General features: G+C 42.6%; 1 protein-coding gene and 2 long non-coding RNA genes across 3 annotated transcripts in view; 1 reads left to right on the top strand and 2 right to left on the bottom strand.

The window, feature by feature from the left end:
- LOC139577724 (CD5 antigen-like) overlaps positions 1–19267 on the bottom strand; it is a 226618-nt gene that overhangs the window by 37470 nt on the left and 169881 nt on the right. Inside the window, exons 3-6 of the mRNA XM_071404907.1 lie at positions 9654–9683; positions 9112–9423; positions 8378–8683; positions 7974–8252 (exon numbers count right to left, since the gene is read on the bottom strand). Of these exons, the coding sequence (XP_071261008.1) occupies positions 7974–8252; positions 8378–8683; positions 9112–9423; positions 9654–9683 (927 nt within the window). The remainder of the gene's footprint in view (positions 1–7973; positions 8253–8377; positions 8684–9111; positions 9424–9653; positions 9684–19267) is intronic.
- The window catches only part of LOC139577767 (uncharacterized), a 37898-nt gene continuing 18640 nt past the window's right edge, over positions 10–19267 (top strand). Inside the window, exon 1 of the long non-coding RNA XR_011675401.1 lies at positions 10–2913. This is a non-coding gene — a long non-coding RNA (uncharacterized lncRNA). The remainder of the gene's footprint in view (positions 2914–19267) is intronic.
- On the bottom strand, positions 4720–6522 carry LOC139577759 (uncharacterized). Its single transcript, XR_011675393.1, has 2 exons — positions 6356–6522; positions 4720–6240 (listed from the first exon to the last, which is right to left on the bottom strand). It is a non-coding gene; the product is annotated as an uncharacterized lncRNA (long non-coding RNA).

The raw sequence follows: 19267 nt of genomic DNA, 5'->3' as shown, positions 1-19267 counted from the left end.
AATTAAAAGGCGAAATTGGGCATCCCTGTCGTACACTTCTGTTGATACTAAATCTTTTGGAAGTATTAAGGTTTAGTAGCACAGAACTATTTATATCTTTGTAAAACATGCAAATTACTTTAATAAAATTTTCACCAAATCCAAAAAGTTTAAGAGACCTAAAGAGAAATTCATGTTCAATTGTGTCAAAGGCTTTACAGAAGTCCAGAACTAGGACAACCGCATCTGAGTCAATTGCATCTGAATAATCTATAAGGTCCAAGACTAAACGAATGTTAGAGCTTATGTGACGGCCCTTCATAAATCCTGTTTGAGTCTCATTTATAATGGTATCTATTCCTTTCTTTAATCTTTTGGCATAAACCAGAGCAATCAATTTGTAATCAACATTTAATAAAGTAATTGGTCTCCAATTGTCAATGAGAGAAGGGTCTTTATCAGGCTTCGGAATCAATGAAATAAGGCCCTGTTTCATAGTGGAGACCATTTCCCCATTTTTAATGCAATCTTGAAACCTATTGAAAATCGGGTCTTCTAGCAACTCCCAAAACTGTCTTATAGAATTCAACTGACAGGCCATCAGGGCCAGGTGATTTCCCTTTTTTCATTGAATTCAGAGCCTCTCTAATTTCTCCAATTGACACAGGAGAATCGCAAACTGAGTGGAAATCATCCTCAATTACAGGGACACAATTCTGAATGTGACAAATGTAGCTTTCACAACCATCTTCCTGAAATTGAGAGCTGTAAAGGTTTTCATAAAAGGAATTGACAAATTCTGATATTGTAATGGGATCTTTGCATAAAACATCGTTAATTTTGAGTGCAGTTATAGATTTTCTTTTGTAGTTTCTCTTTTCAAGTGCAAAAAAGTAACTAGTGTTTATTTCCCCCTCTTCAATCCATTTTGCTCTTGACCTTACAAAGGCGCCCTTTGCCAGATCCGTGTAAGTCTGTTCTAAATTCTAGTTGTAAAGACCTGAACACAGACTCCTCTTCTTCAGATAGATTATCTTTCTTTAGAAAACTGTCAAGCTTGCTCATCATCTCATTTTCTCTATGGTTCTTTAATTGCATCAGGTCTTTGGCGCGTTTAATGGCTACAACTCTGACTTTATATTTGAAAAATTCCCATCTACTTCCATGACCCAAGTCTTTTCTTTCTAAAATATCTTTAGCTGATGATTTGATGTTTTCAATGAGATCAGTATCTTTAAGAAGTGCATTGTTTCATTTCCAAAACCCTCGAGGGCCTTTTGATTTTTTACTAGCTTGTAAATTCAGGGAAATCAAGTGATGATCAGAAAAGGGAGCCAACTGATGATCTACATCTATAACAAATTGTAACAAAAAAGGGGAAATTAGGAATAAATCTATTCTAGATTTACGTGACATAGTTTTGTTGGTCCAGGTATAACCCTTAGCATCCGGATTGAAATAACGCCAGGCATCCTCAACACAGAGATCCTTGCATAATGTAGTAATAATGTTACTATTTTGAGCGTTTTGACTCGTTCTAGGAGGAAAACGATCAGCAGATGCATCAGGTGTTTCATTAAAATCCCCTGAAATAATTAGAAAAGCCTCTGAGTATTTGTTGTTTAAATCCTGTACTTCCCTGGTAAATTGGGTAAAAAGGGTCTTATTAGGAGCATGTGAGTTATGTCCGTATACATTACAGATGATGAAAACAGCATTGTCAAGTTTAACAGTTACTATGACCCATCTGCCGTCTTGTGAAGATGTGGATTCTAGAACGTCACCTTTAAACTTGTGAATAAGTGTCAAAACACCAGCAGAGTGATTCGATCCATGACTGAAATAGGCCATATCTCCCCATTGTGATTTCCAAAATTTCAAATCACTTTCATCCGAATGAGTTTCCTGAAGAAGGACAAAATCTGCATTACTGCGTTTACAGTATAAAAATAAAGCTTTCCTTTTTGTAGGGTTTCTCAAACCCCTAGCATTCAGACTAACGATATTGAGTGAATTGAAAACGAACTCCTGCATTAAATAAAGAAAAAACACAAATTAGATAACAAGTATTAATATGAACAATAAAACAAACGGTGAACCTTGAGAGGATTACTCGACGGAAAACCACTCAGCTGAGGTAGCGGTGGTTAACAGAATAACACATCTATGTACTTCCTTTTCTTTGTGTTCATCAGTTGTAGTTCGAACGGTACATGTATTACTGGCAGTACATTAACTGTACTCATGGTAGTACTCACAGTTCCAATTTGGTTCATGTCAACAGAGTTACCCAGTAATCATTCTTCCTTCGATAAACGCGTGTGGGCCCTTGAACCCCGCCTTCTTTCCCTCTTGTCGCGCCTTCTGTATCAGCGGCCAGTTTCTCTCTGGCAGCCTGATCCTGCGGTATCAGAGCTTCTTTGATGCGGACTTTCTTCTCGTCCAGAAACTTGTTCCCCTTGGCCATTTTCCATATGATGTCCCTGTAATGGCGCATAGTTAAGCGCAAGATGATATTACGAGGGGGTCCATCAGATCTTCGTTTCCCAAGTCGATGTACCACATCAATCACGTCTCTTAGCCTGTCTTTGATGCATGGTGCCACTTTTCCCAGGATATGAATAACTACTTCTCTAATATCCTCTCCCTCTTTTACACCTTGGATTTTCAGATTCCACCTGCCAGAGTACCTTTGAAGTTCAGCTACACAGCTCATTATTTTTGGATTGCATTTTCTTCAGCTCATTCTCTAGGAACGTTAACTTTTCCTTGTTCTCGCTCACAATTTTGTGTAGTTGATTGACAGTTTGACAAATTATCGATCTTCTTTGATGTTTCTTCTGTAGCCCGCTCTATGATGGACACTTTGGAGAGCGTGGCGTCTTGTTTAGTAGACAGGGACTGGATTGCAGAGAAAAGTTCCGACATGGAAATGTCGTCTTTTACTTTTTTCACCAGAGGATTTTTACTTGGGGTCTGAGGTAAAGAGGTTGCAAGTATTTCTCCTGGTCAGTTTTGTTCTTTCTCTTGTTAGAGATCGCGGCTTCTTGTGTATCCATGCTGCTCTGGTCCTCGTTGTGGCAAGCTAGCATGTCAGCCGTCTTCTGTGAGACTTGGATATTTCGTCTACTTTTGTCTTTCTGTCGTGTTCTTCCCATTCAACATGACAAAAACGAACTCTAAACTTCTCCCATGTTCACAAAAAAAGTTATAGTTAGTTTCTTTCAATATTAATAGCCAATATTTGACTGTTAACCACCTAACCCTCAATATTGCTTTGAAGAGCGCGAAAACACTCCCTCTCACAGCGACGCCATCTTGGGCTTCCGACAGTAACCAGGGTAACGGGGATACCTAGTCATTTCTGCGTCATCGTTGCATGCGATCATCATTCTCAAAGCCGCTGTTTACTTCTAAGATCACTTTAGCACCGCCCTAAAAAACCCGATTCAAATTCGACACAAACCTTCAAATAGGTATGTAATGACACGTTATATAAACTCTTTATAGTGTTTTATTTACATTTTAGAGGCGATAAGGTGATAAGTTGGACAGATCGAGTGAAAAAAAGCAATTTCCCACACAACATCTCTCCTTCTCACTATCATGCATTAGTTTCGCTTCCCCACCCGCCATTTTTAAAAAGACCCGACGGGGCTCATTGCCTGTTTGAATTATGCAGAAACGGCCAGCGTTTAGGTCATGTAATAGATTCTGTTGGAAAGGGGAGAAATTGTGCTTTACAATGGTATTGACATTACAGTTGATCTGGAAGTATTACGTTTTTGGGGCGCTAAAATAAGGGCAATTGTACGGACCAAGGCAATGTACGAGTTTACGTGAGTTTACATTACTGTTGCTCCTATCTAACAGATATCTTGTGTCCTACCTAACCATGTATCACTACTGTTGCTCCTATCTAACAGATATCTTGTGTCCTACCTAACCATGTATCACTACTGTTGCTCCTATCTAACAGATATCTTGTGTCCTACCTAACCATGTGTCACTACTGTTGCTCCTATCTAACAGATATCTTGTGTCCTATCTAACCATGTGTCACTACTGTTGCTCCTATCTAACAGATATCTTGTGTCCTACCTAACCATGTGTCACTACTGTTGCTCCTATCTAACAGATATCTTGTGTCCTACCTAACCATGTGTCACTACTGTTGCTCCTATCTAACAGATATCTTGTGTCCTACCTAACCATGTGTCACTACTGTTGCTCCTATCTAACAGATATCTTGTGTCCTACCTAACCATGTGTCACTACTGTTGCTACTATCTAACAGATATCTTGTGTCCTACCTAACCATGTGTCACTACTGTTGCTCCTATCTAACAGATATCTTGTGTCCTACCTAACCGTGTGTCACTACTGTTGCTCCTATCTAACAGATATCTTGTGTCCTACCTAACCATGTGTCACTACTGTTGCTCCTATCTAACAGATATCTTGTGTCCTACCTAACCATGTATCACTACTGTTGCTCCTATCTAACAGATATCTTGTGTCCTACCTAACCATGTATCACTACTGTTGCTCCTATCTCACAGATATCTTGTGTCCTACCTAACCATGTTGTAGTCTGTCCAAGAGGGAAATCACACAGACTGATCTCAGTTAATTCATACTGCATGTTGTAGTCTGTCCAAGAGGAGAATCACACAAGACTGATCTCAGTTAATACATACTGTATGTTGTAGTCTGTCCAAGAGGGGAATCACACAAGACTGACAGCCTGTAATTTTATTAAAAGCATTCAGTTGATTACATGGCAGTTTAGAGAGCAACATCATAACAATAATCTACATCATAAACTATATCATAACATTTATAATCAATAACATCATTATCTATATACTACTAACAACATCATAACAATAATCTACATCATAATCAATAATCAATATCATAACATTTATAATCAATAACATCATGAGAGGTAAACAACAACAACAAACCCCTTAATTAAAAAATGTTTCAAAATACAAAGAATGAACAGATGATTATAATAATACATGAACTAATAATGGAGACACTTCAAGATAAAGAATCTAAGAGACACTAAATAAGATAAAGAATCTAAGAGACACTAAATAAGATAAAGAATCTGAGACACTAAATAAGATAAAGAATCTAAGAGACACTAAATAAGATAAAGAATCTAAGAGACACTAAATAAGATAAGGAATCTAAGAGACACTAAATAAGATAAAGAATCTAAGAGACACTAAATAAGATAAAGAATCTAAGAGACACTAAATAAGATAAAGAATCCAAGAGACACTAAATAAGATAAAGAATCCAAGAGACACTAAATAAGATAAAGAATCTAAGAGACACTAAATAAGATAAAGAATCTAAGAGACACTAAATAAGATAAAGAATCTAAGAGACACTAAATAAGATAAAGAATCTAAGAGACACTAAATAAGATAAAGAATCCAAGAGACAATAAATAAGATAAAGAATCTAAGAGACACTAAATAAGATAAAGAATCTAAGAGACACTAAATAATCTAAGAGACACTAAATAAGATAAAGACAAAAGCAAAAATCAATACATAATCAAAACCCCATGTTACCCAAAACCCCAAGTTACCCAAAACCCATGTTAACCAAAACCCCATTATACCCAAAACCTCATGTTACCAAAACCCCATGTTACCCAAAACCTCATGTTACCCAAAACCCCATGTTACCCAAACCCCATGTTACTAAAACCCCATGTTTCCCAAAACCCCATGTTACCAAAACCCCAAGTTACCCAAAACCCATGTTACCCAAAACCCATGTTACCCAAAACCCCATGTTACCCAAAACCTCATGTTACCAAAACCTCATGTTACCAAAACCCCATGTTACCCAAAACCTCATGTTACCCAAACCCCATGTTACCAAAACCCCATGTTACCAAAACACCATGTTACCAAAACACCATGTTACCCAAAACCCCGTGTTACCCAAAACCCCATGTTACCCAAAACCCCATGTTACCCAGAACCCCATGTTACCCAGAACCCCATGTTACCCAAAACCCCATGTTACCCAAACCCCATGTTACCCAAACCCCATGTTACCCAGAACCCCATGTTACCCAGAACCCCATGTTACCCAAAACCCCATGTTACCCAAACCCCATGTTACCCAGAACCCCATGTTACCAAAACCCCATGTTTTTCAGGTGGTAAAAAACAAACTAAAAGGAATAATGTTGGTTGCAGTCACTCCTTTTAGATTTCTTCCAAGGTTCTAGAAAGATAAACTAATCCTGAACTTGTTATTAAAATTAGAACCACTTCAGGTTTCTCACCACATTTTAAACACCAGTCCACTGCTGACCATCGATTTAAAACACAAAACTGACCTAAGATCAGCATGTAGGATCAGCGTCATTCTACTCCTACTCCGTTCCCTGGGCTGCTCTCTCCTCTCCCGGTCCAGCTTCAGCTCTGGAGCTCAGAGAGACCATCTCCATGGCATTGACATAAAGATCCATGCTGCTCACCCTGTTCACTCTCTTCTGCCTCCTGGTGGGCTAGGGAGACACAGCACCAACAGTCAGACATTTACTCTCTAGTATCTACATTCTCTCTCCCTCCCTCTCCCCCTCCCCCTCTCCCTCTAGTTTAAATTACTTGTAACGTCTGAGTAAATGTCTTTACCTTGTAGTACAGGTAGGAGGTGGTGATGGCTGTCAGTAGGAGCAGCAGCACTACAACGTGTCTGATGATGAAGGCTGGCAGAGGAGAGGCTGCAAACAGAAACACCTTTGATGAGGGGACTGATCATCATCACATAGATCTGTGGGAAATCTGTCAATGACAAAGTTATAAGTCTGGTTCATGTTCAGTTACCTGTGATGGTGAGGGAGAGGAGCTCACTCTCAGAGGAGAAGTTATGAGAGAAAACATAATTGTCATAAACACAGCTGTAGTTCCCTTGGTGGGAGTCATCTGCAGCAGGGAAGAGGAAGGCAGCAGAGTGATTGACAGCTGGCTGGGTCTGGGTTCTGTTGGAGCCGGTGAACGTGAGGAGGAAGGAGCCTCCTGGGTACTGTGGCTGAGTGGAGCAGGTGATGGTGAAACTGTAGCCCCTGAACATCTCGGGCCCCTGGTGGCCCCTGGAGACCCCTCCCATTGAGTCAGTCAGGAAGATATCAGGCTGGACTGTAACAATAAAAGAGAAGAAGAAAAACCTCTTCAACTAGTTTCCTATAGATATGACAATAACATCAGCATGTAACAGTGCTAGCCACCCTCCCTCACAGGGCAACATGAGTAGTGGGCCTACAGTCACTGAGACAACATATGTTGATATCAGGCTTAAGCAGGACATCTGGAACAAGAGGAGAGAAAAAGAAAACGTAGCTCCTCAACTACTTTCCTCATTTAGATATGACAATAACATGACATGTGACAGTGGTAGTGAGTAGAGACGTTCACTGAGATAACACTCAAATACAAAAGCATTCTGGGATATTTAAGTTGTATTTGATTCCTACTTGACTGAGTGATCTATTTTGTAAAGCAGACTGACAAGCAAAACAGTCATCATGAGAGGTGCAGAGGAAGTTGTATGAATGAAGGAAATCAGTTGGATATAATTATAATATGTTGATATTTCCTGAGCAGATCACTGTGAGTCCAGGAAGGAGATATAATACATGGACAAAAGTATGTGGAACTCAGCAGTGAGTTTTACAACAGAGGATTATTTTTACGCTCTACGTGGTTCAACACTCGGCGGTCCGTTCTGTCAGCTTGTGTTGTCTACCACTTCACGGCTGAGCCGTTGTTGCTCCTAGACGTGCCACGTTAAGTCACTGAGATCTTCAGTAAGTCCAATCTGTGCTCAGTAAGTCCAATCTGTGCTCGATGATATACACATTAGATTTTATACAGCTGTCAGCAACAGTGTGGCTAAAATAGCCGAATCCACTGATGTCCACATGCTTTTGGCCATATAGTGTATCTTGTTATTACCTGAGCAGATCACTGTGAGTCCAGGAGAGAGATCATAGCTTCTGGAACACTCCCTCAGTGAAGACTCAGACCCAGAACAGGAAACTCTAAACCCTCTAGTGGTGTTTCCAGGAAGTACTGAAACAGTGGAGCCACAACCCAGCTGTCTACACACTACTGCAGCTACAGCCTCCTGGTTCCTGTCACCAGCTCCCACAGTCCTCCACTCTCCCTGGTCGTACCGCTCCACTCCACCAGCACAGCGACTGCCTCCTCCCACCAGCCTCACATCATCAGGCTCTGAGAAAAGAAAAGAGAGAGACAGTAATCTTACTATTTTCTCACTAAAACACACCTATATTGTCTCTCATATTCTTCACTCCAGGTGAGAAACAATGTTGATTGAGTGACAAACTGTTTCTTACCTGAGCAGGTGAGTCCAACAGCATTACCAGGTAGGCAGGTGTTGTGTTTTCTGTCTGAGGTGTCACAGTCCAGGAGAAGGGACTCTTTGCCTTTACACTGGAACTCTTTATCCCAGGTCTGACCCTCACCTCCTCCATAGAGTCCTCCCTGTAGAGCTGCAGGAGCCCCACAGCCAAGCTCCCTACAGACTACCTCTGCATCCTGCCGGTCAAAGTCAGCTTCACACACTGAGGTCCAGGACTGATTGGACTTCACCTCCACTCTCCCAGAGCAGAGACCAGCTCCATCCACAAGCCGCACAGACTCTGGAGAAAAAGAGTTGGTTGAACATTCAATCAGTTTTGTTGATGACACTGTCAAGGACTAAACACAAATATGTTGGATAAAAGATTGTAGTTTGCTATGTTTGATACTGTAAGAGGTAGAAATGGGTTCTTAGTCACTCAGGATCGGGTTGGGAATAATGCAGGCAGGAGACAGGAATAAGTTCACTTCACTTTATAGAAAATAAACAGCTGGACATCCATCAGGCAGCTTCACTTCAGTACCATCTGAACTACAATGATCTGCCCATGAACATCTCCCATAAACCAATATGACAAACACAAATATAATGTTTAAATACATCTGACATCTTTCCCTCTATTTAAATGAAATAAAAACACATAAAACATGATACATGGTAATATTGTATAATGTACAAATAAATCTCTCAATATTACCAGTCTCTTACCTGAACAGGTCACATGATGATAATATCCACCATCACAGACACCACGTCCTCCTTCTATGATGTCACACTGTCTAATAGAAGACTCATTTCCACTGCATCTACTATATACTGAGACTCCTCTTCTTCCATCTTCAACCAGAGGTCCTCTAGATTCAGATACAGGATTCCCACAGTCCAGCTCTCTACACACAACCTTAGTCTCTCTCATGCTCCACCACCCAGGACATAGACCCAACCACTCTCCTTCATAGAAGACTTCCACTGTCCCAGAACAGGAAGTGGTCCCATCCACCAGTCTGACTGAGTATTCAGCTGTAAACAGCAGAGAGGAAAACACAGTGGTGAGGACAGATGATGACAGTGATTCTGTTATTCTAACAGCAGTAATGCTTTGTGGTTGACAAGTATTAGTAGTTCCATAAAACACTACTTGTTATTGGGTTTAGAATGGTTTGTATGGACACATGAATTTCTCCATGTGAGATAATAAAGTTGACTAATATTGAACTGCTATTATCACTGTAGATTTATACTCTACCTACCTGGTGGACTGATGCTTTGAGCCTGGAGATCTGAGGAGAAAGAGAGAGACAGAGACAGAGAGAAACAAAGGAGAAAGGGAGGAGTCAGAGGAAGAGAGAGGCAGAGGAGAAAGGGAGGAGTCAGAGGAAGAGAGAAACAAAGGAGAAAGGGAGGAGTCAGAGGAAGAGAGACAGAGGAGAAAGGGAGGAGTCAGAGGAAGAGAGAGACAGAGGAGAAAGGGAGGAGTCAGAGGAAGAGAGAGGCAGAGGAGAAAGGGAGGAGTCAGAGGAAGAGAGAGACAGAGGAGAAAGGGAGGAGTCAGAGGAAGAGAGAGACAGAGGAGAAAGGGAGGAGTCAGAGGAAGAGAGAGACAGAGGAGAAAGGGAGGAGTCAGAGGAAGAGAGAGACAGAGGAGAAAGGGAGGAGTCAGAGGAAGAGAGAGACAGAGGAGAAAGGGAGGAGTCAGAGGAAGAGAGAGACAGAGGAGAAAGGGAGGAGTCAGAGGAAGAGAGAGACAGAGGAGAAAGGGAGGAGTCAGAGGAAGAGAGAGACAGAGGAGAAAGGGAGGAGTCAGAGGAAGAGAGAGACAGAGGAGAAAGGGAGGAGTCAGAGGAAGAGAGAGACAGAGGTTAAATGAACATCAACATGACCTTTCATGATGTGATGGGAAGACAGGTTTATCATGAGATTTCACATGTGTTTGGTTACATAGTTCCCAATGTTCTTCTGAGTGATAAAACAGCAAACATTAAGAGTGTTTACTTATCAGACCCACATATATAATAAATATACTATAATATACTATATTCATATGCTTTTAGTACTCACACATGAATCATATCCTGTATGCAGGTCATGTGTTGTTTTGAGCCAGCAGTAAAAACACACTGACAGGACAGTTCCTCTTATGGCCACTAGGTGGTAATCTGGTGTCACAGACGCAGGACTGAAGACTAAAGAGAAGCATTGCCCCAATTATCTCTCCTTTCTCCTAAAGTGTGCACTTGTTCCCTTCACTGAAATGACTGGTAAACTAAATATAGTGGAAACGCCCACTTGATAACAGAAGGTAGAGTCCTCTGAGTGGAACGGTGGGAGACAAACAGTACCTCCTCTCCCCTTCTCCTTTCCTCCCCCCTCCACTCCCCTCCCCCTCTCTTCCCCCCTCTCCCCCTCTCCCCCTTTCATCTTCTCCCCCTCCCCTCTCATCACCCCTCCTCTACTCTCCCTCCCCCTGTCCCCTCCCCCTCCCCCCTTCTCTACTCTCCTCTCCTCCCCCTCTTCTCTATTCTTCTCCCCCTCTTCTCTTCTACCCCAGTCCTCTTCTCTCCCTCTCCTCTTCTCCCTCCTCGAATATTACACCCCTCTCCTCTTCTCCCCCTCTCCTCCCCCCTCGAATATTCTACCCCTCCCCTCTTCTCCCCCTCTTCTCTTCTCCCCCTCTCCTCTTCTCTCCCTCTCCTCTTCTCTCTCCTCGAATATTCCACCCCTCCCCTCTTCTCCCCCTCTTCTCTTCTCCCCCTCTCCTCTTCTCTCCCTCTCCTCTTCTCTCTCCTCGAATATTCTACCCCTCTCCTCTTCTTCCCCATTCATCTTCTCTACCTTTCCTCTCCACTTCTTCCCCTCCCCCCTCTCCTCTTCTTCCCCTCTCTTCCCCTCTTCTGCCCCTTGCTCTTCTCCCTCTCTCCACTTCTCACAATCTCATTTTCTCACCTTCTCTTCTCTCCCCCATCTCTTCTCCCTCCTCAAATATTCTTCCCCTCCCTTCTCTCCCTCTCCTCTTCTCCCCCTTCTAATATTCTCCCCCTCTCCTCTCCTCTTCTCCCTCCTCGAATATTCTACCCCTCTCTTCTCTTCTCCCCCTCTTCTCTTCTCTCCCCCATCTCTTCTCCCTCCTCGAATATTCTACCCCTCTCTTCTCTTCTCCCCCTCTTCTCTTCTCTCCCTCTTCTCTTCTCCCTCCTCGAATATTCTACCCCTCTCTTCTCTCCCTCTCCTCTTCTCCCCCTTCTAATATTCTCCCCCTCTCCTCTTCTCTTCTCCCCCCTCTAATATTCTACCCCTCTTCTCAACTCCCCCTCTCCTCTCTTTCCTCTCCTCTTTCCCTCTTCTAATATTATACCCCTCTTCTCTTCTCTCCCTCTTCTCTCCTCCCTCCTCGACTATTCTACCCCTCTCTTCTCTCCCTCTCCTCTTCTCCCCCTTCTAATATTCTACCCCTCTTCTCAACTCCCCCTCTCCTCTCCTCTCTTTCCTCTTCTCCCCCATTCATCTTCTCCGCCTCTCCTCTCCTCTTCTTCCCCTCCCCTCTCCTCTTCTCCAAATCTCTTCTCCTCTTCTCCCCCTCTCCCCCTCTCCACAATCTCATTTTATCACCCTCTCTTCTGCCCCTCTCCTCTTCTGCCCCTCTCCTCTTCTGCCCCTCTCCTCTCCTCTTCTCTATTCTCCGTTTTACTAGCGTTTAAGAGCAGTTGGAGGCCACGGAAGGAGTGTTGTATGGCATTGAATCTCGTTTGGTGGTTAGTTAACACAGTGTCCAAAGAAGGGCCAGATGTATACAGAATGGTGTCGTCTGCGTAGAGGTGGATCAGGGAATCACCTGCAGCAAGAGCGACATCGTTGATATATACAGAGAAAAGAGTCGGCTTGAGAATTGAGCCCTGTGGCACCCACATAGAGACTGCCAGAGGTCCGGACAACAGGCCCTCCGATTTGACAAACTGAACTCTGTCTGAGAAGTAGTTGGTGAACCAGGCGAGGCAGTCATTAGAGAAACCAAGGCTGTTGAGTCTACCGATAAAAATACGGTGATTGACAGAGTCGAAATCCTTGGCCAGGTCGATGAAGACGGCTGCACAGTACTGTATTGTATCGATGGCAGTTATGATATCGTTTAGGACCTTGAGCGTCGCTGAGGTGCACCCGTGACCAGCTCGAAAACCGGACTGCACAGCGGATACGGTGGGATGCGAAATGGTCAGTGATCTGTTTAACGCTTCTCTCTCCCGGATCCGGGATCCTCCTCATCAAAAAAGCTGACTAGCCTAGCCTAACGGGACAGGGATATCATATAATATAATTTTCATGAAATCACAAGTCCAATACAGCAAATGAAAGATAAACATCTTGTGAATCCAGCCATCATTTCCGATTTTTTAAATGTTTTACAGCGAAAACACAATATGTATTTATATTAGCTAACCACAATAGCCAAACACACAACCGCATATTTTCACCATGTTTCCACCGCATAGGTAGCTTTCACAAAACTGACAAATAGAGATAAAATGAATCACTAACCTTGAACAACTTCATCAGATGACAGTCTAATAACATCATGTTATACAATACATTTATGTTTCGTTCGAAAATGTGCATATTTGAGGTATAAATCATAGTTTTACATTGCAGCTACCATCAAAAATATCACCAAAGCAGCCAGAATAATTACAGAGAGCAACGTGAAATACCTAAATACTCATCATAAAACATTTATGAAAAATACATGGTGTACAGCAAATGAAAGATAAACATCTTGTGAATCCAGCCAATATTTCCGATTTTTTAAGTGTTTTACAGCGAAAACACAATATAGAATTATATTAGCTTACCACAATAGCCAAACACACAAACGCATTTATTCACCGCAGAGGTAGCTTTCGCAAAAACCAGCAAAAGATATAAAATTAATCACTAACCTTGAACAACTTCATCAGATGACAGTCTTATAACATCAGGTTATACAATACACTTATGTTCTGTTCGAAAATGTGCATATTTAGAGCTGCAAACCGTGGTTATACATTGTGAATATGTAGCAACATTTTCCCAGAATGTCCGGAGATATTTTGGACACTCACCTAATCTGACCAAAGAACTCATCATAAACTTTACATAAAAATACTTGTTGTATGGCAAATGAAAGATACACTGGTTCTTAATGCAACCGCTGTGTTAGATTTTTAAAAATAACTTTACCATAACATACAGCTTGCGTTATTGCGAGACAGCGCTCACCAAAACGGCAGAGAATAGGACTCAACATTTTACACAGAAATACGAAATAACATCATAAATGTTTTCTTACTTTTGTTGAGCTTTCATCAGAATGTTGTACAAGGAGTCCTTGGTCCAGAATAAATCGTTGTTTGGTTTTAGAATGTCCATTTCTTCTGTCGAATTCGCGCCACAATACTAGCCACGGTTGCTAACATTCCCATCCTCTCTTGACGCAAAGAACGGAAAACTCCAAAAGTCCCAATAAACGTTGAATAAACTGATAAAACTTGGTTGAAAAAACCTACTTTATGATGTTATTATCATATGTATCAAATAAAATCAGAGCCGGAGATATTCGCCGTGTATACCGAACGCTTTTCAGAAGCCAATGTCGAGCTCCGCGGCGCGCCTTCGAAGACAAAGAAAATTCCTGACCTGCCACTCCAAAAGCTCTTGTTCGGCCTCAGATCAAGCTAGACACCCCATTCCACCTTCCACTGCCTGTTGACATCTAGTGGAAGGCGTATGAAGTGCATGCATATCAATAAATAAAAGCCAGTTGAATGAAACAGAGCCTCGTTTTCAGATTTTTCACTTCCTGTATGGAAGTTTGCTGCCAAATGAGTTCTGTTTTACTCACAGATATAATTTGAAGGAAAAGGAAACCGCACACTGCTCTTGATAGTATCACCGATATTTAATAAGCTTACGTATCGGCCACACGGCCTTCGTCAGAGCTTTTGGGATTTTTTGAAAGTTGCACCCTTATGTAGACCTGGCTCCACCCACATCCGTTCTACACATCGAAGGGGGTTGGAGGCAAAGGAAAAGAAATAAGTGCTACCAAATATAACAATGTGCATTTCATAAATATTACAAAAGTGTATAAGGCGTATTGAACACTTCTGTATAATCTCAATGGGGACATAGCAAGTTCATTAGTCATTGGGTACATCATATGAAAAACGTCAGAATAATCTACAAGAGACACACATTTCATGTTCCAATTCACAGCATAACATACAAAGGCATTTCATCATTCATTCCTTTTGGAAACAATGTCTGGAGGGTGAAAATCCAAAAACATTCTCTTTAAAAATAACTTTACCATAACATACAGCTTGCGTTATTGCGAGACAGCGCTCACCAAAACGGCAGAGAATAGGACTCAACATTTTACACAGAAATACGAAATAACATCATAAATGTTTTCTTACTTTTGTTGAGCTTTCATCAGAATGTTGTACAAGGAGTCCTTGGTCCAGAATAAATCGTTGTTTGGTTTTAGAATGTCCATTTCTTCTGTCGAATTCGCGCCACAATACTAGCCACGGTTGCTAACATTCCCATCCTCTCTTGACGCAAAGAACGGAAAACTCCAAAAGTCCCAATAAACGTTGAATAAACTGATAAAACTTGGTTGAAAAAACCTACTTTATGATGTTATTATCATATGTATCAAATAAAATCAGAGCCGGAGATATTCGCCGCGTATACCGAACGCTTTTCAGAAGCCAATGTCGAGCTCCGCGGCGCGACAAAGAAAATTCCTGACCTGCCACTCCAAAAGCTCTTGTTCGGCCTCAGATCAAGCTAGACACCCCATTCCACCTTCCACTGCCTGTTGACATCTAGTGGAAGGCGTATGAAGTGCATGCATATCAATAAATAAAAGCCAGTTGAATGAAACAGAGCCTCGTTTTCAGATTTTTCACTTCCTGTATGGAAGTTTGCTGCCAAATGAGTTCTGTTTTACTCACAGATATAATTCAAACAGTTTTAGAAACTTGAGAGTGTTTTCTATCCAATAGTAATAATAATATGCATATTGTATGATCTAGAACAGAGTACGAGGCCGTTTCATTTGGACACGATTTTTTCCAAAGTGAAAACAGCGCCCCCGTATTGACAAGAAGTTAATAACTTGGCTTTCGAAGACTTTAGATAGGCAGGGCAGGATGGATATAGGTCTGTAACAGTTTGGGTCTAGAGTGTCTCCCCCTTTGAAGAAGGGGATGACCGCGGCAGCCCTCCAATCTTTAGGGATCTCGGACAAAACGAAAGAGAGATTGAACAGACTGGTAATAGGGGTTGCAACAATGGCGGCGGATAATTAAAGAAAGAGAGGGTCCAGATTGTCTAGCCCAGCTGATTTGTACGGGTCGAGGTTTTGCAGCTCTTTCAGAACATCTGCTATCTGGATTTGGGTGAAGGAGAAGCTGGGGAGGCTTGGGCAAGTAGCTGCGGGGGGTGCGGAGCTGTTGGCCGGGGTTGGGCCAATAGCTCCTCTTCTCTCTCTTCTCCTCTTCTCCCCCTCTCCTCTTCTCTTCTCCTCTCCTCCCCTTTCCTCCACTCTTCTTCCCCCCTTTCCTCTCCTCCCCTGTTCTTCTCCTCTTCTCTCCGTCTCTTCTCCCCCCTTCTCCCCCTCTCTTCTCCCTGTCTTCTCCTCTTTCCACTCTCTCCTCTTCACCTTCTACTCTCCTCTTCTCCCCCTCTCCTTCTCTTCTCACCTTCTACTCTTCTCTTCTCCCCCCCTCCCTTCTCCCATCTCCTCTTCTCTCCCTCATCTCCTCTTCTCCCCCTCTCCTCTCACCTTCTACTCTTCTCTTCTGCCCCTCTCTTCTTCTCTTCTCCCCATTCTACTCTTCTCATCACCCCTCTTCTCTCTCTCCCTCCCTCCTCTTCTCCCCTCCCCCCCTCTTCTCCCCCTCTCCCCTTCTCCTCCCCTTTCCTCCACTCTTCTTCCCCCCTCTCCTCTCCTCCCCCGTTCTTCTCCTCTTCTCCCCCTCTCTTCTCCCCTTCTCCCCCCTTCTCTTCTCCCCCTCTCCTCTTCTGCCCCTTTCTTCTCTTCTTCTCCCCATTCTACTCTTCTCTTCACCCCTCTCCTCTTCTCCCTCCCTTCTCCCCCTCTCTTTTCCTCTTCTCCCCTTCTCTCCCTCTCCTCTTCTCCCCCTCTCCCCTTCTCCCCCACTCTTCAACTCTTCTCCTCTTCTCCCTCCCTTCTCCCCCCTCTCTTTTCCTCTTCTCCCCCTCTCTTCTCCCCTTCTCCCCCTCTCCCCCTCACGTCAACTCTTCTCCTCTTCTCCCCCTCTCCTCTTCTCCCCTCTCTCTTCTCCCCCCTTTATTCTCCTTCCCCTCTAATCTTCTCCCCATCTCCTCTTCTCCCCCTCTCTTCTCCTCCCCTCCCCTCTCCCCTCTTCTCCTCCTCTCCCCTCTCCTCTTCTCTCCATTTCATTCTGTACTCCAACATATGCCTGGTATTCAAGATAAGACACAACATAGCAGCACCACATTTGGTTTTAATCAACCGCAGACTTAAATAGCAGTGTTCCAAGAACCTCCACCAGGGAAACTGTAGAATCCTCAAACGGTCCACCACCTTCTCCCAAACTGCCTTCTCATACAAACCAATAAAGACATGGAATGGCCTCACCTCAACATGGATCTAGTCCAATCAGACGTGTCTCACCTCAACATGGATCTAGTCCAATCAGACGTGTCTCACCTCAGCATGGATCTAGTCCAATCAGACGTGTCTCACCTCAACATGGATCTAGTCCAATCAGACGTGTCTCACCTCAACATGAATCTAGTCCAATCAGACGTGTCTCACCTCAACATGGATCTAGTCCAATCAGACGTGTCTCACCTCAACATGGATCTAGTCCAATCAGACGTGTCTCACCTCAACATGGATCTAGTCCAATCAGACCTGTCTCACCTCAACATGGATCTAGTCCAATCAGACGTGTCTCACCTCAACATGGATCTAGTCCAATCAGACGTGTCTCACCTCAACATGGATCTAGTCCAATCAGACGTGTCTCACCGCAACATGGATCTAGTCCAATCAGACGTGTCTCACCTCAACATGGATCTAGTCCAATCAGACGTGTTCACACTGATATTGATCTAAAAGGCAACAGTGACTTTTTTAAAGCAACAGAATAAACACTAAAAAACACATTGCATTTCAATAGGTGCAATAACTTATCTCTGTACACTATTCTGATTAGATACTATTTAATGCTGAGTTTGGACACAGGTTTTTATAGGAACACTAAGGCACCTGGACCACATATTGAGATGTGCCTTTAGTTAAGTAAATCAGTTGTTACATGAGGTGACAGTTGTAGGACTGTTAACAAAGTAGCTGAATTGTCAAAGACCGTAGCCTGAGGTCACCCAAAGAAAAGAATTCCAGAACTTTCTCTTGTAAAGAATTACAAATCTACCACTTTCATATAAACCCCTCGATACACAGCAGAACATCTACATTGAATCCATCCACCAAACATCCTGATTTGTTTTAATCAACACTTTTTATGACACTAAAATAACCTTCAACTACAGTATATATGAAGGGATTATTGTCATTGTTACATTATATAGGCTACAGTAAGTTATATTCTTCCATTTTAAATAACAGGCTCTCCCACCATCTAGAATTATCAGGTCTGCTTGCAGATGAACAGAATGTCTTGGAAAGACAGACCTTTAGACCTCATAGGCCTGTCCAATACATTGTTGATTTTTATTATTTATACTTTCATTACAAGTTGGGATTTAAATTGATGGACACTCCATGATGTCTCAGTGAAAATGTATTATATATATTTATTATAAAACAATTTAGAAAACGTCACTCAAATCCTGTTAAATGTATATAGAGGTATTAGTCTCATGCTACAGTATATAAATGATATTGTTCCATTTTAAACAGCCTAACAGGCTCTCCCACCATCTCTAATGATCTGGTCTGCTTGATGATGAACTAAATGTAGACCACAGCATGATTATTATATGACTACCACATCTCTGTACCCCCACACACACAATCCATGTTTGGCAGATGCTCTTTTCATTTACAATTTAACCCTTAGCCTACATTTTCTGCGGCCGTGTGGAAATCTGTAACGTCCGATCAGTTTGGCCTTTAAACTATGGAAATATGAGACTCAGGAACACGATGATGTTCTCTGTTTTGCTCTACGACCCCATAAGCATCGTCTGAAGTCATACAGTCCATCTGACAACTTCTGTCTGTAGTGTCAGAACCGTTTGGACTACACACTAACATGACCCCACTATGGAAAGGTGAGTCTCTGAGGAACACATACAGGTTGGTTTGATCTAGGACACACTAACATGACCCCACTATGGAAAGGTGAGTCTCTCAGGAACACATACAGGTTGTATTGATCTAGGACACACTAACATGACCCCACTATGGAAAGGTGAGTCTCTCAGGAACACGTACAGGTTGTATTGATCTAGGACACACTAACATGACCCCACTATGGAAAGGTGAGTCTCCCAGGAACACGTACAGGTTGTATTGATCTAGGACACACTAACATGACCCCACTATGGAAAGGTGAGTCTCTCAGGAACACATACAGGTTGTATTGATCTAGGACACACTAACATGACCCCACTATGGAAAGGTGAGTCTCCCAGGAACACGTACAGGTTGTATTGATCTAGGACACACTAACATGACCCCACTATGGAAAGGTGAGTCTCTCAGGAACACATACAGGTTGTATTGATCTAGGACGCACTAACATGACCCCACTATGGAAAGGTGAGTCTCTCAGGAACACATACAGGTTGGTTTGATCTAGGACACACT

Source organism: Salvelinus alpinus, chromosome 6 (assembly GCF_045679555.1).
Source record: "Salvelinus alpinus chromosome 6, SLU_Salpinus.1, whole genome shotgun sequence".
Taxonomy (NCBI): Eukaryota; Metazoa; Chordata; class Actinopteri; order Salmoniformes; family Salmonidae; genus Salvelinus; species Salvelinus alpinus.
This window is presented reverse-complemented; position numbering and strand designations above follow the sequence as displayed.